Source organism: Mastigoproctus giganteus, chromosome 8 (assembly GCF_048544385.1).
Source record: "Mastigoproctus giganteus isolate SK-2022 chromosome 8, ASM4854438v1, whole genome shotgun sequence".
NCBI classification, from domain to species: Eukaryota; Metazoa; Arthropoda; class Arachnida; order Uropygi; family Thelyphonidae; genus Mastigoproctus; species Mastigoproctus giganteus.
The window spans coordinates 153,657,877-153,683,478 of NC_143582.1; the positions used below are offsets into that span (position 1 = coordinate 153,657,877).

Genomic DNA, 25,602 nt, shown 5'->3' on the forward strand with positions numbered 1-25,602 from the left:
ATCCATACAAGAACACAATTTTTCTGAAAAGATGGAACAAGATTATTTTCTGAAGTAAACAACAAGGTTTTATATTTAATTTGTTGACTCAATATTAGTGTCTCCAAGGAATATAATTTAAACACCATTATGAAATAAACCATTTTGAGTATGAAAATACTTGGGTAAAATAAGAGAAGATATATTAAGAAATTTGAAATCTGCACTTCCAAAAGAACACAAGGTATTTACAAAAATTTATGAAGACAGTGAGGGTGTGATCAAAGTTAGTTATGTTACTTCAGAACTCTTAGTTAAACATTCAAAGTGTTTTAGTGAAGGTGAATTTGTAAAGCACTGTACAGTGAAAGCCGATGAAATTCTTTGCCCTGAAAAGTTAAAACTTTTCAAAACATTTCATTACCACGAAATACTGTTGCAGAAAGAATTGACGAAATTGCCACTAACATCAGTGGGAAAAAAAAAGAAAAAAATGGAAAATTGTCTGACTTTTCTAATTGCGGATGATGAAAGTACTGATATTAGTGGACTGGCTCAAGTAGCCATCTTTATTCACGCATGTGATGAAAATCTTACTGTGACTGAAGAATTTCTTGATATTCTTTCTCTTAATGACACTACAAGTAAGGATATTTTTAAGGAAGTACATGGACTTTAGAAAAGTATAACCTTCCATTATCAAACCTAGTGTGTGTGGCTACACACGGTGCGGCAGCAATGAAAGAGAAGACAAATGGATTTATAGCTAAATTATTGGCTAAGTAGAATGAAATTATTCCTGATAGTAAGTTTCATTATATTCACTGCATTATACATCAGAAAGTGTTGTGTCAAAAGTAGTGAGAATGGAACATGTGCTGAACTTTAAGAAAACAGTGAATTTTATACGTTCCCGAGGTTTGAATCAGCACCAGTTTTCTTCATTACTCTTGGAAATTGAAAGTGAGCAGGAAGATTTACTTTATTATACAGAAGTTCGCTGGCTTTCCTGTCATAAGGTTTTGAAGCGATTTTGGGTACTACACCAAGAAACCAAAATGTTTTTAGAAATGAAAGGAGAGTTGCCAGAACAGAACAACTTAATGATAAGAACTGGTTTCAGGATTTGGCTTTCGAGCAAACAATATTAAATTAATTTTGAATCTTTCTGTTGTGATATCTTTTGTAGTGATTGTGAATCTATTCGATATTAAAACATAAAATTATGTTTCTTTTCATCTATAGTTCCTATCTGATTTGTATGCATGTATGTGTTAATAAATAAATATAATACATATAAATATTGAAAACCAATGCAGTTTTAAGTCAAAGTCAATATGCAGCCCACGCTGATCCTCATATAAGGTTTAGTGGCCCCCGTTCCTATTTGAGTTTCTGAAGTAAACAACAAGGTTTTATGTTTAATTCATAGACTCAATATTAGTGTCCCCAAGGAATATAATTTAAACACCATTATGAAATACACCATTCTGAGTATGATCACTTATCTTCTCTTATTTTACCCAAGTAAAATAAGAGAAGATATAATAAGAAATTTGAAATCTACACTTCTAAAAGAACAAAAGGTATTTACAAAAATCTATGAAGACAGTGAAAGTGTGATCAAAGTTAATTATGTTATTTCAGAACTAGTAGTTCTGAAGTAACTTTACAGTTAATAATGTAAACCTATGATGTACATCATTAACTGTAAAGCAAGTACTGTTATCTCCACTTGCTTTCCTTAAACACCTTGAGGCTCCCAGGCTTGCCTGATAGCCACAGTAACAGTCTTGGGTAAAAAGTAGTCCCTGGCATGGCTCCTCGTGGGCAAGGATGGGAGTCAGGCTGCAAAGTTGCCAGGTACTGGCACTCAACACAACAACATGCATACTTACACACCTACATACACACACACACACACTTGCTGACCTTGGTCTTATGCCTTTTCAGATGCTACAGTGGCATATAGGAGAAACCTGGAGACTGCAATAAAACAAACACACCTTGTAAAGCCAGTACTGCATGCACCAGTTGTTCATGAACATAAGTCATCAGATCTCAAATCCAACATTTGTGAAGTTGAGATGTTAAAAACTACTGTGATGAAGAAATTGACAACTCTGGACCACAGCTGTTTACACGAAAGGAATTTGATGATCTCATGAGAGATTTAAATTTCCCTAAAGGATTTTAGGGTCAAGACTAAGAATCTGCTAATCCTAGGAACAGTCTTTTCATAGTATAGATATCACAAAATAAATTGGTTCCCCATTTTACTAAAGATAGCTCAATGCAACAATGTTCCTGCAGTTATGAGCTTTTTGGAATTTTCTACCAACTGACAGTGTGGAGACTACTTATTTACTCATCAAAGCAAAGCAGTTTCCCTCATAATTGAAACATGTTTTTTTTTTTTTTTATGAAAACCCAAACACGAAAGGTATCAAAACCTATAGTACTTAGTACCGTGCATGGGTTGAAGGAGAGGATGAAGCGAACCGATATCGTAACTAAACTCACTTCCTTGTATAAATTTTTTTTGATAATTATTGGCATTTCGAAATATTATTATTAAGATAAATGACCATGGATTTGTGGTTGAAAAAAGGACCTTTAAAACGAGAAAAAAGTACTTCTAGTAGTGCAACTGTGCAAAATACTTCTAGTAGTGCAACTGTGGTTGACGAAAACGAACACAATATTGTCACACTTCAAAGTGAGGATAAACAATCGTTGTTTATCCTCACTTCCTTGTATAAAATTTTTTTTGATAATTATTAGTATTTCAAAATATTATTATTAAAATAAATGACCATGGATTTGTGGTTGAAAAAAGGACCTTTAAAATGAGAAGCAAAGTACTTCTAGTAATGTAGCTGTGGTCGATGAAAATGAACACAATACTGTCACACTTCAAAATGAGGATAGACAACCGCAGCCTTTAGTTCTCCAAAAATTCCAAGTGAAAAAACAGGAACCAACTAATAAAAGACCAAACGAAAGTATGACAATCATTTGCATTTTGGCTTTACACGTGTTGGAAATAAAGATGCTCCTGATGCAAAGTGCACCATATGTAATAAAATATTAGCAACAGTTCTTCGGATCTCACTAAACTTGTGTTTTGTAAGTGTTCCATGAATATATTGTGAGATGAACAGTATTCTGTGAATATGTTGCAAGATGAAGTGTTCCATGACTAAAAAAAAAAGTTTGGGAAACGCTACTGTAGCCATTCAACACACTTAAAAGAAAACTATGAAAATGTTAGGCTTCTTTTGGAATAAATTCAGTATGAAGTTGGCTTTAGATTTTAAAATAATTAGTCTTACTCAGCCAACAACTTGGTTACATAAAAATGCCTTGCTTTCTGTATGAGTGGAATAGTTGAGTTGTTGATGTTAAATTTGTTGGTACATCAGCAACTTAGGCTATAATGCACGGAATAGTTGAGTAAGAAGTGAACATTGAGAAAGGAACACGTGGCTACCAAAACAATCCCTAACACCAGATTCAAAGAACATTGAAATGTATGCAATTTTTTGGGAAACAAATGCCTAGATTATGAGACAATCGTGAGTGACATGTTGGAGTAGCTCAGAAAACTAGGCAGCAATATGAGTATTAAGGTACGCTTCTTGAACTTTAGTTCCAAATATTTCCCAGAAGATTTTGTTAGTTTAAGTGAGGAGCAGGGGGAAAGATTCCATAGGAAGTGACATTATTTGTGCCATTTCTGCATTGAATTTTCGTTACCAATCAGTTTTTACTTCAGCCTGAAATATTTAGTATGAGCGATGTTACGTTTTATGCTCACACCCGTTACTTGCTCTGCCGAATCAACATTAGTGTCATGTTGTTGATAAGACTCCATATACTATATCAGAAGACAAACATGCTTCTAAAGCAATCCAAAAAATGTAAAAAATTTACATTTTTTGGTTTATCATGATTTAACAAATTCTGAAATCGAATTTATTGAAGGTGGTCAAAGATCACAGTATACTGTTCTATCTGTAAATTTTTTTTACACCAACATATTAATTACAAGACGTTGTGATTGAAAAAAATATTTGTGATATATTAAAAAGACACAATGAATCTAAAGAACAAATATTGCATGTGTGTTTACATGCAATATTTGTTCTAGTGGAAGAACTGATTCTAACTGGTAAAAGAATATAGAAAGCAAGCTAATTATCAGCATGAAGTTTTGCGAAGAGTGGTGGCTACAGTTAAGCTTTCTGAAATATTAGGATTAGAATTTAGGGGATATGATGGTCTCAAAAAGGAAATTTCTTGAGTTGCATTGAGCATTTATAAAAATTTGATAGTTTCCTGAAGAACCATCTGGAAAATCTTTTATAACCTTTTATAATCTTTTAGGACATAGTAAAGGACAAATTATCTTTCAAATACTACATGTGATGAGTTTATTGAGCTAATAGCCATACATGTAAAAAATGCAATTGTAAAAGACAATGAACGCAAAATATTATTTGAACATAGTTGATATGACCCCAGATGTGACTCATAATGATCAACTAGTATTTATTATAAGGTATGTAGATAAACAGCATCAAATATAAGAAAGTTGAAGTTTTATAACCATAGAAAAACACAACTCGAGTTATTTAAAAATACTGTAGCATCAACTTTAAACGAATTATCTATCGACATTAAAAATTGGCAGGGTCAAACTTATAATGTGGCAAATACGCCAGGCTTGTACGTTGGGTTGCAGGCAAAAATAAATGACAGTAAAAATGAAATTTTTATATTATATGCAGCACATTCTTTAAATCTAATTGGTAATGCAGCTGCAGAATCTTGTTTCCAGGCTATTCATTTTTTTATTTTATTTTATTCAAAATTTATTTGTTTCCTTTGTGTCATCAACAAAAAAAAAAGTGAGATCTAAGTAAGGCTAAATTTTACATTGAAACAAATCTGTGATACCAGGTGGTCTGCAAGGGCAGATGTAGTATTAAATGCTAAGGTAAATTTTACAGCCATACAAGAAGCTTTATTTTATCTTGTTAATGAACCAAATGAAAAAACTGTAATGAAATTAGAAGAAAATAAATTGTACAAATATTTTGAGAATTATGAAATTTTTGTTAAACTTATTCAATACACTTCTTCAATGAATAAATGACACCAGTAAAAATCTTCAAAGTAAAGATTGCAATCTACAAGGTATAAATCTTCTAAAACCATTGTCTTCATTTATTTTAGAAATTTGTAATGGTAATGCCTTTGAGAATATGAAAACAGAGGCAGAATTATTAATAGATAATAAAGAATACAATTCTGATAAAGGAAGAATCTGGAAAAGGAAACTACAGTTTGGAGAAAACAGGAACAACAAAATAGTATTAACTGGCAAAAATTTTATTTATTGTGTGTTTCCTTAATGCAATATGTGATAATTTACTATTGGAAATTAACAGATGCATATCTTAGGGCAATTTGCATCATTTACAAATTTAAATTTATGTGATACATCACCAAATGATTATGATAATTGTATTGATAAATTAATTCATAACTATAAAGATAACATTGATGAGATTTTGTTTAGAGATGAGGTAGCTCAATTTCTAAATTTTTCTGCAATTGAAAAATTAAGCATGCCAATGGAAATGTATATAGCGATTCAAAGAGGATTAATATCAACCTTCCCTAATGTTGATATAATTTTCAAAATATTTTTGTCAATGCATCTGCATCAAAGATAATTTTCTACGTTAAAAAGAGTAAAAAATGATTTTAAGAAATTCACTGGAAAATGAGAAATTAAGTAATTTAGTGATATTGTGCATTGAAAACCAAATAACAACAAATTAAGTATGATGATACAATAGCATTGTTGCTAACAAAGCACAGAAAGTTACGTATAATGTACTGTTTATTAAACCAAATAAAATCAATATCTGATAATCATTGTGTGCATTTTAATTATCTGTGTGATTACTATCAAATGAAAATGTATTGCAGTATATAGGGCCTCACAATTATTTTGCCCAGTGTTCCCAAAGGTCATAATGCACCACAGCTGGATGGTCTAGTACAATGCAATGCAAAAATGCCACACATAATACTGTAAACTACTTCTTTCTGATCCTTTATTACCTTATATCTTCAACATTCCTAACAATTAGAGAAAAATCTAATACAGGAGTGATTATTTTAATTTTATTCACAAATTTTACTAATTTTTCACCTTACTTAGCAACCAGCCTACCAAATTATTGAGATTACGACATTTTTATCCACATACAAACATTTTCTGTATCATCATAAATGTAGTTTCCAGGGCTGTTACCATCACAGACAGGGAGTAAGGTACCTGGACACAAGTACAAACTTTATCCTTCATCCACATACTTTTTAACTTTCTGTTGACTACTTATTTTAATACAATGGACTACTCGTGGACAAGGGTTTTCTATTTATATCCTGTAATCTTCAGAGATTTTAGGGATAAACATTTTCTTTCCTAAAATCTCTTATCTAATTTTGCCTTCATTCAGCAAAATTAATAGAATTTTCATGTAATCACATGGAAACACTTCTGAAACAAACTAAAGCACATATTAAAATGGTTTAATAATAAAGCAAATTAACTTAAATCTGACGAGAAGGCTAAACCTGTTTTTGTTTTAGTAATACCAGGTAGAGAAAACTAAAAACTTGTAATTTACAGTGCTTTTATTCCCTTTTAAGACCTATATGTTTTTGAAATATTATACAGCAAGTTGTTTGTGGTATATTTAGCTATACTGCAATTTATTTATTTATGGAATGTGAAGTTTTTATTAATATTTATAATTCCATTTGCACAAACTTCTACTAGGTCAAAAAGGATAATGAATTGAGTGTTATGAACAAGGATATCTACATTTATATTCTTGTTTTGTTCTTTTTGAAGTGTTTAAATAATATTTTAAGTGAGGTGATGTTAAGCAAGGCCTTGTAGTGTGGTCTGCTATTTATACTCATGACTGAGTAAACTTATTGTGTTGTGTAAATGTTGTCTATCAATAATAAAACTAATCCATCATTGAACTATCCATTAGTCAATGTACTAATCACCACTTAAAATATGAAGACAGGTGTTGATTTGTTTATCAGTTTGTAAACTGAATGCAAAAAAGAAGACCAATAATTTTAAATATTACAAAAAAAAAAAAAAAAAAAAAAAAAATGGAGAGTCAATTTTAAAATTTGTTTCTGAACCAAACCAATTACCCAAACTGGCCATTTACCAGTTAGTTTTGGATAATCAATGTCCCACTGTTCAAGTAAAAATATTTCCTAAATTTTCACATTAAATAATGTCATTTATTATGAATAGTTAAATAATTTTCATTGTAAAGGTTACTGGAATTATCCAAATTGTATGCCAAAAATAAAATTTTTACAGTTCCATAATTTAATACTGAATAACAAAAAATTTTGTTAATCATATCATTAACTAAAAAGTAATATTGTGATAATCAACAGTTAATAACAAAATGACATTAGAATTATGACTTTGGCAACACAATAATTTAGGAAGGCTTATATCTATTGAAGTTCTCATTTGTGTTTACTTATTTATTTTTGCAAACAGAATTCCTTAATTTTATTAACTGTTTTTATTATTGTTACCATGCCTAAACCTTTGAAAAGACAAGTATAAAAGCTTTAGATTGTAGGCAATTGTATAGCATAATTTCTAGATAATAAAAAATTAAGTTCAAACTAAACAGAAGCTCAATAAAAGCTTGCTCTGTTTAACATACAAAATTAATTCCTTTACAAAACTATATCTGACTTTATGCCAACTGAACGTTTGTATAACATGAATATTTTCTGCTATTATATGTTAACTATGTTTACATTATTAAACTATGTTTAATAAAATTGTATACTATAAAAATTTTGCACACTTCTTAAATTAGTTTTTAGTAACATTTATCTTATTAGAAAAAAAAGAAGACATTAACATAATTGAGTATGTAAGTTGTTTAACTTATATATGGCAAAAAAGAAGAGAATTTAATGATTTATTCTAGGTTGTAGACATTATTTCAACTCTCTGTTTTACTGATTAGTTGAAGATGGAGTGGTCACATTTAACCCCCCCCACACCCTTTATTCTAGGGTATATCATATTGAGAAAAAATACATTAGATCAAACGTATCATTTTAAATTCAAGTATTTCCACTGAAATATTCTTAAATAAATCGGTTTACAACTAATCATTCTAACTTGAATGTAATCATTTTTATAGGAGGACTTTTCTTTGAAAAAGAAATCTGTTCAAAACTGCTAAAGCAGAAATATGTTGATTGAATAGCATCTACCAATTACAAACTAACTGCAATAGGCAAATAATTGATTTGTTGTCAGGAATCAGGTGTGCATGAGGATAGATTTCTACAGCTATAATCACCAAAAGCTTCAGGAAAATAAATGTATGAGTAGTACTTAAAAACAGTGAGATCATTTGCTCTGCTGTCTCTACAGAAAGACAGCAGTGAAAATGATCTCATTTGGAAAAGTAGTGTTAATGATGTCAGCACTGATGAAGAATAACTGTAATGCTGGTTCCTACTTCAGAAAATTCTACATATACAGTATATTATGTTAGACTACACATATTAGTATTGGTGAAGGGTAGTGAATAATTTGACTGACATATCTAGTTAAATCTATAGAGTATCTTTAGGCAAATTCATGTTAGGTCGTTAAAAATATACATACAAGATAATTTTAACAACCTAACATGATGTTGTTATTTGGTTTTTAGGAGCATTAGCAACTAAGGCCATATTGCTCTGGGATATGCAGTAGTCATTCCCTGACATTTCCGTATCCTCCGTATTTGGTGGTGACGGTCTCAAATCCCGGTCTAATCAAGAAGCGTGTGCTACGTACTGCTGCACCTTCCCACCTGGCTACTGAGGCGCCACCTAACATGAAACTATCTACATGTACTCCACAGATTTAACTAGCACATCTATCAGTTATTCCTACTTTTCACTAATATTAATACATGCAGTCTAAAATAATACACTTTATATTATATTATGGTCTTCGTGTACATATCATTACAGCAAGGGCACTAGCCCATAAATCCATCTCGTAAATTTAATAACTAGTACCATACCATCTATACCTATCTGATTATATATATATATATATATATATATATACATACTTATACATATATTTGAATAACATTTAAATTTTTACTCTTGTTACCCCTCTCTTCCCTCCCCGTTTGGTTTGATTCTTAAGTTTAATTTCGACTATTTTCGTTCTTGTCTTGCCATACTGCTGGCATTATTTTATTTTAAACTCTCATTCTAATTTATTTGTATGGTTATATATATGCAGTGCTTTTTTTGTAAAAAAATAGGTGCCAGTACTCATTCTTTGCTATCAGGAAAAATTGAAAATTAAAAGGATATGAAAAGTACTCTAAATTTTTTTTTTTCCTGATAGTTACTTTCATAGTAATGTTTTTGGAATAAGAACAACAAATTTAGTATATTAACACAGTTTATTAAGTATAAATTAATTATTCAAGTATATATAGAAAAATAAGTAAAATGTGAATAAAATAAGTAAATAAATCGGTCAACTACTCTGTGCTGGGCTCAGGATGACACGAATGGTCGTTAGTGTAGTATCTCAAATAGAGAGCTTTATGGTAACTGAAAAAAGTTTCTAGTACCCCAGATTGGCCTAAAACTGAGGAAATAACGAAAACGTTGTCTATTTGAGTATTTCCTGTTGTTGTGAATGCCAAGGGTGGAAGAAGCGACCCCGACTTCTTCCTAGAGAAGTGATTAAAGTCTCAGGGGAGAAGGAACTGGCAGATAAGGGCCGTGCAAGACTCTGCGCAGGCGCCTCTCCACCACCACCGCCTCAACATTGGCTCTTTGAGTATCTCCCCTTGCCAGGACAACTGCAGCTTTGAAAATTGTTAAAAATACTTCTGGTCACAAAATTTATAAATGATCTTTATAGAATTGTTAACTAACTATTTAGCAACCTTTTAGTCACCAAAAGGAGAGTTACTTGGTACAAAGAAGCACGCTATCGAAGTGCAATAAAATTTTTTTTTTTTTTTTTAATTTTAACACAAAAAGTAAATGATAGATTTCAATCGGAATAGTTTTCCCTCGATAAGCATCGAATAACTCATAGGTAATGTGATTTTTAAATTTTTAGCTCCGTTAGCGACGGAAATAGAGGGGGACACGAAAATTACTCACATTTTCCTGTCTGGTGCCATCATTTTTAATTTAAAAATTATTTTAAAATTATATTTTAAACATACTTGTTGAGCTTTCCAACGGTGTATAATAAGCTATAGGTTGTCAAAAACATTTTTGTTCCCCCCAACATTTTATCCCCCCTCCATTTCTCAGACAAATTTTTGTCAACATTGATCAATATGGCGTTACGTTGGCCCACTTGATGTGCAAACCCATGCAAAATTCCTAGTCAATAGGTTTTCACAGCATTGTTCCAGAGATACAATACTGTGACAGATGGATGGACAAGCAGACAATCGAGTGGCATTTTAAGGGTCCTTCGTTAGGCTATGGCCCCTAAAAATAACAAGTAAAAATAATTTTATAATAAAGTTTTTGTAGAATATTCCAAATTTTTATTAAGTTTTCATCTGACACTCTATGTCTACTTCTTTTCTTCCTCTTTGCGTGTCTCTTGCTGAATGACCTTTTCAAAGCAGCCACGAATTGACATATTTTGCTGGATCGAAGCAGGTCAGCGGTGGGCCTACAATTTTAAGAAAGAGTAGTGAAGAAAACTGTTTTTGCCATCAACGAAGCTCTGGTTGGGCTGACAATCAGATTCATTTGTGAAAATCCTCGTTCACATTCAATCTTTGAATTTGGTTTCATACTCAGAGCGTCCATCAAATTCTTCAATTCTTCTGAAACAATCTTTTCAATTAGGTACCCTCGAAATCCATGAATTGCATTTAACCGAAACCTAATTGACAATTTTCTAACTTCATTTTCACCAAATGCCAACAATTCATGCTTAGAAGGTTTAATACTTTCGTTGTCCTCATTTTTGCTTCCCTCGTCATCGGTATTGTCATTAGTTCTTAAATTTGAATTTTTTTTTTTTTTTTTTGAAACTGTCCAAAATGACAGTGTCATTCAGATATTCAGGTACTGCGACCATGTAAACAGAGATAGGGAAAATTTACGGAAAAATATGAATAATGCACTCCCGCGAAACAACAGATGATTATTTGTTGGGGTAAAAGAAAATCACCCTCTCCTTATTCTCAAACAGGGCACTTACAGTTGATTCACGGTGTCCAACCTCCGGCCCTCCCGGAAAGTGAACTAAAACAGCATTTTAAATTTTGTTAATTATCAAAAAAACTCATTAAATATTTTGTTCAGTAAATGTAATTATGTATTGACTTAATAAAATTTTCGAATATTTTCAATTTTACTTTTACATGCAACAAGATATGGCAAATGTAACACACTAAAGAAATCTAACTTTGAATTTTTTTGAATTTGGCCCCTGTACGGGAAATGTTTAGACACCACTGCATACTTGAAGAAGGTGGACCGAGCCCTTTGGGAATACACCTTGATCTGCTCACTGCAGACTAGCGCGACTTCTCCGTATGTGGGGCAGGTGGTTGGATAGGTTTCACCAGGTACCACTAAGTTGTAGAATGGTAATCCCTTTAGCCCTCTTAATTCGCGCAGCAGCACTAATTGCCTAAATTGCCTGAAAGCCAGATATGCGAACAGGGCATACTGAGTTAATTCTCTGCTAATTCATTCGCTATACGAAAATTTTCTCGCTCAATGGAAAGTATTTTAAATGTATCTTCAAAGGGGAATTCAAAATAATTAAACAGAGGTCTGACTGAGTAATTTAGAATTATAAAAATGGTTATACAGATATTTATATAGAAAATATCTTAACAATAGACAGTGAAAAATGTAAATTTAGTTAAACAATTTTAAGCTTATTTGAATAGTAGATAAACATGTGAAAAAAATTTACGGGATATTACAAATTTCAAAGTGCACTGCATCCAAATGTCACACGACACTGTTAATAAAGGTGCCGGTATGGCGTACCGTCACAAAAAAAGCACTGTATATATGTGTGTGTGTGTGTGTGTGTGTGTGTGTTATTTATGAGATTTCTGTATTTGTGCATGTCTACTGGCCTATCTTGGGACTGGCTGCAAAGATAGAGCTTGTTAGTATAACATATATATATATATATACTTTTATATTTTTGTGTAAATGTTGTGTTTTGTGGTTGTAGGCAATTGTATAGCAGTTTAAACAGGGAGCAAAATCAGGTAAGGAATTAGGATGGAAATAGACACTCCTGCCCTCGTATGACACTAATAACCCAGAGTGTGTAAAAATTTAGTTATAGAAAAGTGAACAGTATATTACTGAAGAATATAAAGTTAGTGCTTGTGTTATCTGGGAGTGCGATTTCCCATCCATGCTAGTAATGGTCCTGGACATGGTAGACGTGTGTGTATCAGCAAGTAATTGTATGTATACAAATATGCAATAATCTTATAATTACCGTATTTCCCCATGTATAAGATGCTCCCATATATAAGACACACCTTAATTTTAGGGCTCGAAATTTGAAAAAAAAATGTATTACAGAAAGTTATTGAACTCAAGTTTTATTCATCATAAAATTCATACAACTCCTCATAACTTGAATTCAGCACTGTATAAAAATCTTTTCTGAGCCATTTCTGGGCAGAACGTGGCAAAAAGTAACCTAATATAAAGGTAACAAGTGTGAAACAATGAGCGCAAAGACAACAAGTGCGAAAAAGTGGGAAATGCAAGTAAAAAAATCTACAACCACTGTATAAGAAGCACCCAGTTTTTTGACCCCAAATTTTTCGAAAAAGGGTGCATCTTATACATGGGGAAATACGGTAATCTTCTACTTAATAATACTGTCTTATACTTAAACTTTCATTATTATAATCTTAAACTTGTAGGCAACTGGCTGAGGGGCTTAGAGGGGGAACAGGTATTCTGTATGTTATCAGACACTCAGTCTAAAACACTGATGGATCTTTCAATATCTTTCTATTACAGAAGATTTAGGAGAAGTCCAGTTGACCTGCCTCCCTAAAATCCACTCATGCACACCTTCTCGATGGTAAGCCCTGTTACGTCACTTAGGTGGCAACGAACGTATAGAATGGTTCTCTTCAAGACGCCTGGTCAGCGTGAAGAGGAAAAGACCAAACCCTCTAGCATATGACAGCACGATGAAACAAATGACTCTCAGTCCCCAGGGGTTTTCACTCCCCCTCTTATGGCAGCGAGAGGATCAGAGTGGAAGCAGAGGGTGCTAAGAATCTCTGGGTACAACCAGGCTGCCATGCACAGAAACTGAACTTGGCCTGTTATAACGTACGATCACTCATCGGTGAAGACAGGATATTAGAGCTGGAAAAGGAATTAGAAAATGTGAATTGGAATATCATCAGTTTGGCTGAAACAAGAAGAAGAAATGAATCACTTATAAATTTATAAGTGAAATCTGCTGTACACCAATGGAAACAGTGAAAGGAGCTAAGGTGGAGTTGGGTTTCTGGTCCATAAAGATTTTAAAAACAACATTTTGGAATTCAAAAGTACATCACCAAGGGTGTCAAGACTAATACTCAAGATTTCTAAGAGGTACAAGCTAAAGGTTATAATGATTTATGCACCAACATTGAGCCATGATGATGAAGAGGTTGAAGAAATGTACACTGAAATTGAGTCTTCTAGATGAGCAAAAAACCCACTACACTATTATTATGGGGGACTTCAATGCTAAGGTTGGAAAAAGACAAAACAGCCCAGAAAGGGGAACTATAGGAAATTTTGGAATTGGTGAAAGAAATGAATGACTTGTAGAATTTGCATAATCTCAAGGATTGTCAGTAATGAACACTTTTTTTCAAGAATAGGGTGAACAGAAAGTGGACATGGAAGAGTCCAAATGGATTAAGAACTAACGAAATCGACTTCATCCTCACTAACTGAAGATATATCATAAATGATGTTATCGTCCTGAATAAGGTAAATGTTGGAAGTGATCACAGAATGGTAAGATGTACACTTGATATAGATGTAGGAAAGGAAAGGAAAAAACTGACTCGAGTAAATAATACAAAGGTCTTTGAGATAACAGAAGAGGAGAAAAGCAGTATGCACTGGAACTTAGGAACAAGTTTGAGCTTCTGCAGACTGTTCAGGACCAAGATATCGACAAGGAATATTACAACTTTCTGAAAGTCATAAAGCCCAAGAAACCTATAGGTAAAAAGAAATCCAAAGAAGAAAAAATTAGTCAAGAAACACTTGTTATGATGAACCGAAGGCAACAAATGAAGATCAAGATAAACACTGACAAGGAGAAATTTGAGTATACTGAGTTATGCAAAGCCATTAGAAAGAGACTCAGAGAGGACATAAGAAGATTTAATACAAGGAAAGTAGAACAAGCATTAAGGGAAAACAAAAGGACTTAAATCAACAGCCATGAGCAGTAATACAGAAAGACAAATGATACTGAAACTGAAGAATAGCGATGGTGTACTTATAAATAGCAGAGAAGGCATAATTCAAATAGCAGACGACTACTATAGAGAATTATAGAAGGAGCGAGGGAATGATGCCAGCAGTGGGGAAGATGGATCACAAATTAGCAACACGTACAACATACCCGCTATTCTTCCTGATGAGGTAGAACATGCGTTGAAGAAAATGAAGAATTGGAAAGCCCTGGAGGAAGATGAAGTTACTGTAGAGTTGTTAAAATTAGGAGGAAGAGACATAACACAAAAACTGGCAAGGCTCTTCACAAACTGCATTAGAAAAGGTGTGCCAACTAAGCAGTGGAATAAGGCAATCATGGTTTTGCTGCATAAAAAAGGAGATAAATCAGAAATTTGAAATTATAGACCAAATAGCTTGTTATCCCACATCTACAAGTTGTTCACAAGGGTCATTACTAACAGATAAGAAAGAATACTTGATGAGAATCAACCAAAAGAGTAAGCCGGCTTTAGGACAGGATTCTCAACTATGGATCACCTTCACGTAATATCACAGATAATGGAGAAAGCAAGTGAATATAAAACACCATTATGCCTGGCATTTGTGGATTATGAAAAGGCATTTGACTCCATACAGCATAAGGCAATGTTTTGGGCACTGGAAAGACAAGGCATAGATACCTCATATATTATGATTTTGAAGAAAATATATGAGAATGCTACCTCCTTTATTAGACTAGACAAAGACAGTAGGAAATTTAAAATCAAGAAAGGAGTTCACAAGGAGACACAATATCTCTGAAGCTGTTTACTACTGCACTTGAGGAAGCTTTCAGAAGATTAGACTGGTCACAGAAAGGAGTCAATGTGAATGGAGAGTACCTAAACCATTTGATTTGCAGATGACATTGTGGTCATAAACCACGATCCCAAAGAATTAGAGGAAAATCTTAATCAGTTAAGCACAGTTAGTAAGGATTTTGGACTAAAGATGAATATGGCTAAAACAAAAGTAATGATGAACAAGTATGCCACAGAAAGGGAAATAATGATTGAAGGAGCAGTAATTGAAAAGGTGGAGTCACATACTTATCTGGTACAAGTTATTAGCTGTAATAATGATAAATGGCTGGAAGTCAAGAGAAGAATAAATTTTGGATGGATAGCATTCAGGAAATATAGTCACATACTGAAGAGCAATATCCCAGTTTGTCTGAAACATAAAATAATGAACCAATGTACACTCCCCACCATGACTTATGGAAGTAAAACTTGAGCACTCACGAAAAGAATGGAAGAGAAGCTGAGAACTACACAGCGAAGAATGTATTGTTCGAATTATATTGGGAATCAAACTGTTAGATAAGAATTATATTGGGAATCAAACTGTTAGATAAGAAGAGAAACACATCGATTAGGCAACAAACTCAAGTAAAGGACATTCTTATCAAAACTAAAGAACTAAAATGGTCTTGGGCAGGACACATAGCTAGAAGACATGATGACAGATGGACTAAGAAAATAACAGAATGGTACCCAAGAGGAGCTAGAAGCAAACCCGGAAGACAACAGCAGAGATTGATAGATGAAATTCATGAGTTTGTGGGAGTAAATGGATGGCTGATGATGGCTGATATATTTGAAATGGTATCTCGTCAGGATGCAGCCCCATTTCACTATTTCAGCATAATATATACTGAAATAGTTTATATATAGCCTATAACATTTTAATTTTTTACTGTACATATATTCTTGTAGTGAAGCTAATAAAATTTACTCAAAATGAATTTTTATGGGTTTATATAGGGACCATTTAAGTATATATTACACTAAAATAGTGAAATGGGGTGGCATCCTGACGAGATACCGTTTTACATATATCAGCCAGTTACCTACAGGTTTAAGTATAAGACAATATTATTAAATAAAATTAATTATAAGATTATTGCATATTTGTATACATACAACTACTTACTGATACACATATCTACCATCTCCAGAGCCTTTATTAGCATAGACGGGATATCGTGCTCCCGGATAACTGAGCACTAACTTTATATTCTTGGGTCATATACCATTCACTTTACTACTAAAAGTTTCCACACTCTGGACTATTAGTGTATACGAGGGCAGGAATGTCTATTTCTATCCTAATTTCACCCTCTGTTAGCTAAACCACTATACAATTGTCCATAACCACAAAGCACAACATAAATACATAAAAAATATATACAGTATATATATTATTTGAGTTTTCTGTGATGTTTCTGTATAAGTGTTTTCTGTATTTGCATAACTCTACTCACCTATCTTGCAACTGGCTGCAAAGATAGCACTTGTTGGTATAACCTATATATATTTTTGTATATTTTGTATACATATTGTGTTTTGTGGTTAGCTAATGGGAGGCAAAATTAGGAAAGTAATTAGGATAGAAATAGACACTCTTGCCCTCATATTACACTAATAGTGCAGAGTGTGGAAAATTTTAGTTGTAGGAAAGTGAACAGTATATACTTGAAGAAAATAAAGTTAGTACTCAGGTCATCTGGGAGCGCAATTTCCCATCCATGCCCTGGACGTGGTAGTATTGGCCCTGGACATGGTAGATATGTGTATCCATAAGTTGTATGTATACAAATATATCATAATCTTATAATTAATTATAAGTGAATTAATTAATAAGATTAATTACGAGGGATGATCATTTAATTTGTGGAGTAGTGCAAGATTTTGTTTACTGCGTGAACATTCCATAACCGCCTTTAGTGACAGTTATGGAAAGTGCTCTCCCTGATTGCTACTGAGCAGACTGTGTGCACAAATCAGTACTTGTTGAGCTAGTGACGATTATTTTGAAGCAAGTATCATATCAGACATGGAGATTGAACAGCAATATGTGATTCATTATTGTGTCAGGGGCTTAAATGCATCAGAAACGGTTAAAGAGATGAATGATGCATATGGTAATGAATGTCTTTGGTAGGAAAGCCATATTCTGGTGTAAAGTGGTTTCTTCATCAAGGTGATGCTAGGTTCCCATACGGCTAATATTGTGCAGGCAGAGATCACTGCCATAGGTACCACATCCCCCCCGTTAACCAGAGTTAGCCCGGTGTGATTCCTTCCTGTTTCTAAGTCTGAAGAAAGCTCTGAAAGGCAAACGTTTCGCATTCAACACAACGATGCTCGCAGAGCCAGAAGCACTTTAATGCGTGGGTACAACAGTGGCGAAAGTGTGTAAAGTTCAAGGGAGGGAATTTCGAGAAGGAGAAATCCACAGAAGATTCAGATGATGAAAATTAAGATAAGGTCTTGCACCAGCCTGCAAATTAAACGATCACTCCCCATATAATTATAAGTGGAAGATTATATTTGTATACATACAACAGCTTATGGATACACATACCAGCTATGTCCAGGGCTGTTATTAGCCTGGACAGGAAAAGTTGCGCTCCTGGATAACCTGCGCACCAACTTTATTTTCTTCAGTCATATACTGTTCACTTCCCTACAACTAAAATTTTCCACATTCTGCGCTATTAGTGTAATATGAGGGCAGGAATATCTATTTCTATCTTAATTTTGCCTACTCTTAACTAAACCGCTATACAATTGCCTATAACTACAAAACACAATGTGTACACAAAATACATATAGGTTTTACATATATATAGTATAATATAATTAAGGTAATGTAATGAAAGATCTGTTGTACTAATAATGGTCATGGATGAAAAATACCAAATTCAAATGTACAATGTATGATTTTGTATACTAAATTATCAATGAGTAGAAATTTTTTGTAAGTTGACTTTTGCAAAATAGGGTGTGGTTCCAGTCGGGGGAGGGGGGAGATATTTGGGTGCCAAAACTCAAAAGGAAATTGCATCTTCTCATAAAAACTTTGTCCATCCCTTGTGACTTTCAGTTTGACACCTAGGCTGATCACGTTACTAGATCAGCCTTACTTCGCTCATTCAAATACTCTCAGAATTGGTTCTTCTTTCTAGATATCCTAGGAAATCTTGGGACATCATGACCTAGGCTGCCAATGCACCATAAAACAGCAAATCATCATTATCATCACCTAGGAAATCTATACACCCAAACTAAAAAAAGCACCTGAAATGTAATGCACTGGTTGGACTGGGCTTCAGGGTCATCTCTACCTGCTCCCACTTACTTAAAACTTTTCTAGCTGGCCCATTTCTAATTTGGTTAACTTGTATATGATGTTTGGTATGCATGCATGCATGTAGTTGTAATTGTGGTGTGGTTATATAAAACTAATTAATCTCTGGCATACACTGCAATTTTATGACAGTTGAAATGATAAAGTAATGTTTAATTGTATTGCTGCCCTTTCTAATTATTGATACTTTGTTAGATGACTGTTGAGTAGCTTTCAAGCACCTATTTAGCTATTTTTGACTTTTTTATTTTGTTCTTGTTATTAGGTAAATATCCTAGGTATGTTTACAAATGTAAAGTACTTATTTGCTTCATCATGTCTGTACAAAGTCTCTCCATCCACTTGTGACAAATTCCGATTGAATGAATGATGAGTAAAATTATAATGAATAAGCAAATATAGCAGAGACACAGAACAGAAAAATTCTAAAATCAAGAAACTGTATTCTATTGTTCAAAATACATTCTGAAGAACAGAACGTAGTTTATAGAATACATTACAAACTTACTTTTGAAGTGTTAATCAAATTTATTCATATGTATCATTCTCTTTATTTACACTTATGTGTATTACGATGTTTTTGGTGTGTTACATGTGGGTGGGGAAAGCAGTGAGTGGCACCTGCCAATCACTGCTTTGTTTCTGTCCGTTAGTCAAAATACGGACTTGTACCCAAGAACTGGAGATTTATCGAAATGACAAAAGGATTCAACGCATGCTGGCTTACAACAAACACACACTACATTTCTTCAGAACAGCTAGAGAAAACTTTAAATTCGCATATGAGTGAACGAAATTTAAAAGAGAAATTCAGGTATGCATTAGCTTCGGGTCTGTGGTTAAGAATTTTTTTAGAGAACAATAAAGATCTGGACTACCAGACTACAGTTGAAAATATACAGGTAGTTCCTGACTTTATGAGTTAATTCGTTCCTAGCGCGGGTTCGTAAAGCGGGAATTTATTTCCCCATAGACATAATGTTAAAAATAGAGGTTATGTTATCAACAACGAAATTAGTTAGCTAATTAGTTTATGTTTAAACAATAATTGATTTATCCAAAGAAATGAAAATGTAGCCTGTAAAATCAAGCAAATTATAATAATAGAGAAATTATTTATGACTTACAAATGTTAAAGAATGTTTATTCTTCACCATCATCATCAACTAAATGCACACTCATTGGTTTGTTGCACAAGGAGTCTTCTTCAGAAATGCTTCAAGAGGCATTTATTTCCAAGATAATCTTCTTTCTTTTTAAATTTCAATAGTATACATAAGCATTTTTTAACGAAACACACAAATTGCAACTAACACGATTTGCATGGAGTAACAAGTTTACGAAGCTTAAAAAAAAAAAAAAAGGAATGAAGAGAAGATTCTGAAAATTTGTTTTTTATACGATTGAAGATGTCAGTAAAGGGGAAACAGGTTTCACCATAATAATGTAAAAAACCACACAATTCCAGCTATCGATATTTTCGCAAATGCAATAACATTGCGTTTACTACACGTTTATAACTGATTGAGCTAACAGAAAAGCACAATAAACTGGAAAGCACAAATTGTTTTTATTGTTTTATGGTTGTGACCTCCAGAAATGTGTTTTAGAAAAATATCACAAAATTGGTTCTTATAACAAAGTCGTTTAAAATTGGTTCTTATAACAAAACATATGATAAGGATGAAAGTGTAGTGCATTTTAATGATTTGAATTGGTAACTAATACAATTTACACTATAAAAACGACCTTTTACAGAGTTATATAGTGAAAATTTCAACTTCCGAAGTCGTGGAAAAAATGACCAAAAAACAGTGTTATTGGGTGCACATTAAGATATTTTCACAATACGATAGTCTCTGTAACAGATTAATATTGTAAAGTGGGATACACTGTATTGTATAGCTATGTGTGTGGTTTGAAATGCAATATTTATGAATGTTTAACATTCATTTTTTGCAATTAATGTTCATATTTTTGCTTTTGTTGATACCTGATACTTGAAAGTATCACGGGGGGGGGGAACACACCTCGTAAACCCGGGAATTCGTAAAGCAAAAACTCGTAAAGCGGGAACTACCTGTATTAGCAAACTTCAAGAAGTTGGGCTGGAATATGATTGTCACGGTACATTTTTACACTTCCACATTTGGAAGTATAAGTGAAGAACAGAGTGTGGTTTAAACAGGACATTAAACACATGAGGTACCAGGGAAGTTGAAATATCAACATCAGTGCTGATATTTGCTGGATACTGAAGAGGTACTATACAATAGAAGTATTTGCAAGAAAATGACAGAAATGGAACACTAATAATGAAAGTTTGACAAGTTTTTAAAGTGAAAGGTGAGGTTTTGGTGTACTTTTTAATATTTTGCCCTTTTCAGTAGTATTTTATAGAGATGACAATGAATTGTCCAAATATTTTCGGAAACTATCGGGCAATAAAAATGACAAAACATGAACTACTTTTCTTTGGGACAGCTAGAGAAAAACTCTGCTACCAATTGCAAAATTTTCGCTATGGGTACTGCTAGTATTATTATTATTATTAATTTCTTATATAATAATGAATTAATTAATAAAATAAATATTAATGAGTGTAGTTTATAATGAATATTGATAGCCAATGCAATATACAAAAATAATAACTGCTACATTTCTATTGGTCTAATTTTAATAAAATTTGGAAAAGGCAGTCAAATCATTCTACAAGAGCCAAATATAAAATTTCACAAAAGTCTATATGGTGAGTCGAGTTATTACATGCAGACAGATGAATAAAAAAATAACTCCTACATTTCTATCAGTCTAATATCAATGAAATTCGGGATGGCTCAACGAATCTTTCTAAAAGAGCTAAACATCAAATTTCACGAAAATCCATCCACAGGGAGCCAAGTTATTAAATGCAGATGGATGGACAAAAAACAATAAATAATTAATGATTAATGATTTTTCACCTATGTGAGTTTAATGAAATTTGGAGTGGCTCAAGAAATCTTTCAACAATGGCCAAATATAAAATTTCATGAAAATGCATTTACTAGGAGCTGAGTTCGGTGCCTATTGTCTTCACCATGTAGAAAGACAGACATGGTGAAGCCAATAGGCACTTTATGCATATAAAAGCTAACACACTTAAAAATGAAGGTGGTCAGCAATGTGCTCTTATCAAAAATATGAACTGTACTGTGATCACTAAATTAACAACTTACAGCACGGCACATTAAAAGTTGGCATTTTCGATCTTGCTTTTTCATACACTGAATTCTCACACAGAATTCATTGGATTGCCATACTCAACAAATTGTCACATATAATGTCTGAATAATGTTTATAACCATAATGACACTATTTCCCTTCAGGTTTCAGTATTTTAAGTTTAATTCCATCCATATCCTTTCCATACTATATTTTCCATTACCTTTTCTACCCAATCACTGAGCTGGTATCCAATATTTCTTCCATTTCAATAATTTAGTGACATCTACAGCTTTTTTTGTTTAGCAATTTATCAAAGTATTTACTCCATATTTCTAAAATATTTTTTTTGTTTTAATTTCATCTCTATCATTTTCAATTACCCTAGTTATAGTTTTCCCCTCTGTTCTGGTTTTTTTTTTTTTTTTTGATAAACTACAAAACATTTTTCCATCTTTCACACAGTTTTTTCCATCTTCCACATATTTGTTTTCCACATCTTTCAAAATCTTCAAGATTTTTCTTTAGTCTCGTTTACACATATTTTATTTATATTTCAATAAGACTTTTGTAGCTTTATTTTACAAACATTTATTGTAATATTTTTCTTTATTTCTATATATTCAGTACATTGCATTATATGTACTAAAAGTGGCCACAGAAAAATTATGTGGACAAGTTTCTCTGAAAGAAAGAAATTTTACGAAATGAGCATCTTAACATGTTCAGTGCTTTTTGAACTAGATTTGGAATTTAATCCACTTGGAGGGGAAATCACCCTACTTTTAGCACTTTCTTCCAATTTGACAGAAAGAAGACTGAATTAATCAGCCCCTTTGCTGGGGGGCTGATTAATTCAGTCATAGTGAGAAGAAAGCCCACAAATGTTTCTGCTCTTTCCAATACAGACTGACTAAATCCCAGGTAGAAACCGCAATCAGAAAAGTCACCAATAAAACTGTTAAATAACATGTAGCAATTTATTAAACAGCTCTGAAGACCAATTTAAAATACCTTTATTTTTGCAATACGGCAATTAAGAGAGTTGAATTAATGACTACACAACAGTTTCAGATGCAGCTCAAAAATTCAAGATAAAGTAATGGATATTATATAACATTCAAAACAGAAATATAACAAAGAGGACAACAGTATTTACAAATTTTGTTCTTTGATCAGTATTAGCATTAAAATTTATTGTTAAAAATTTTAGCAATAAATTTTTCAGTTTGTTTTCACAAGCACTTTGCAGCTACTGTGTTGCATCAAAACTTTCCCAATTAATGTATATATATATATATATATAAAATATACCTATTTTAGTGTATAATATATAAAAGCAAACCCTTTGATAAATAAAGTTTCTTATTTTGATTAATACTTATTGATGTAGTAATGTTTTCTTCTGGTAATTCTGTAGTTTATCCAGTAAACTATAAATGGCCATATAATGACAAATAAAGCTGCACCCCTTGTCAATCCAAAGAAAGGCCAACGTACTGGTTTATGATAAAAAGATACCTACAAAAAATAGCACTGGTATTATTCATGTCAAATGATGCAAGGAAGCTTTTTTTGAATGAAGAAAAAAGTACAAAAAATACATACATTTATTGCAGATGTTACATCTTATACTGATATATACATTAAATAAAATTAGCAATTCTCCAAAACAGTAATTCTCAAATTGTTGGGGTGCAGCATCCCAGGCATATTGATGAATTAAGAACTGAAAAATATTACAAGTTTTAACTCATTTAGCTCTCAAACTGTGTGTGGGAATGATGGCGAGAAAGAGAGAGAGAGAGAGAGAGAGAGAGAGAGATCTCATTCTTTTATCAGGAGGGAAGGCAGAACAACTATTGGCAAACTGAACTGGATAATAAACAGTATTGATATTCAACTCTGTTTACTTAAAAATAAGCTGCAAATAACTCTCTCACATTATTCAAGTGGATGCACTATGTGGGTACCAAAAGATGTTGTTATTTGGTTTTTAGGAGTATTAGCGACTAAGGCCATATTGCTCCTGGGATATGCGGTGGTCATTCCCTGACCTTTTCACATCCTCCGTATTCGATGGTCACAGGCTCGAACCCCGGTCTAATCAAAAAGTGTGTGCTATGCACTGCTGCTCCTGCCCACCTGGCTACGGAGGCGCCGGTACCAAAAGAAAAGTCACATGATATCTACAGAAATTTAAGTTGCCATAGCACCTAAAATAATTATAATAGAAAACCTAGTATTTAATAACTTTTTACATATTTATAAGAAAGATCTTGAAATTTATAATTTTGTAATTCTGATTACTTCATATCTGATTAGAAATGTCTGATGATGAATAACTGCAATCTATTACAAATGTTAAAGTACTGACAACATTCTTTTATGGGAAAAATCTTATTTAACATGGTGAATTTTATTCCACAATATTAAAATAACAGCTCTACAGCCAAGATTTAGCATTTGTTATGAGTGTGAAAGCAAAATTGTTATTATGAGCAATATTCTGCTTGTATTATACTGCACACTTGTAATTAAGATCGTAAGAGCGATAAAGCTCAATATGTTCTACTAAAGTTATTATTAAAAACTATAAGAGGAAACCTCATACCTTTATGTAGGACCGGAATTCCCTCAACCCTCACAGTCGAAGGATTATACGAATAAATGTCCCATATTTAATATTAAACAAACTCAAATACAAAGACTACATTAAAATTATATAAATAGATACTTATTAAAAGACTGTTGTGTATTCAATTCTCATCCCCAACATAACGCATCAAGAAAAGCCAGAGGAAGCCGACAGCCTTCAACACCCCCAAAAAACCCAATCAACGTCATATGCTAACATGAGAACTGAAAACAATTGTCAAATTAATTCTTAAGAAACATGAGATAAATGTACATTGAATTAAAATGTCTAAAAACATAAAATGGTCTAAACTTCTTATAAGGGACCAAGCTTATTCAGGTGGATTCCGTGCTCACAAGAAGTAAAGTGTTTTTTGCAAATAATGTCCACCCTTTTGTATACATAAACCTATTGAATCCCTGATACAAGATTATTTATACTAATCAATGTGTGAATTACCGCTCACATATGCACTAAATATCCACGAGTCCAAAATAGTAACTCCATGATGTTTTGAAGCACAGAGCAGTCAGCTTTTTCTTGACCACAAATGCACACAATGTTGTTTATAATATTATTTGCAGTGAATGTAATTCCTCATATACTGGTTCGACACAAAATTATCTTTCAATGAGGATACAACATGTGGCATCAGTTAGGGCTAGAACGACATGCGCCTCAGAACTTTCTTTCTGCTATCAATAACAGCCATTTGTTCCTGTTTAATGAAGCGAAAGTTTTAAATACACAAAAAGAATATATTAAGTTATTAATTGCTGAAACGTTGGAAACAAGGTTAAATGTAAATTCCATTAATGTTCGTAGGCCTTACACTATTTCTGACTCGTGGACTTTTATGCACGTGTGAACGGTAATTCACACAATGGTTAGTATAAATAATCTCATATCTAAGCATATATAGTCTAGGAGGCTTCCAGATAAACTAATGTATCTCACTGCCAGATAGTGACTGGAAG

General features: G+C 32.8%; 1 protein-coding gene across 1 annotated transcript in view; it reads right to left on the minus strand.

The window, feature by feature from the left end:
• Positions 1–23,361: 23,361 nt before the first annotated feature.
• LOC150081931 (acyl-CoA-binding domain-containing protein 5-like) overlaps positions 23,362–25,602 on the minus strand; it is a 126,501-nt gene continuing 124,260 nt past the window's right edge. The window contains exon 8 of the mRNA XM_090380369.1: positions 23,362–23,508. Coding sequence (XP_090236495.1) covers positions 23,362–23,508 — 147 coding nt within the window. The remainder of the gene's footprint in view (positions 23,509–25,602) is intronic.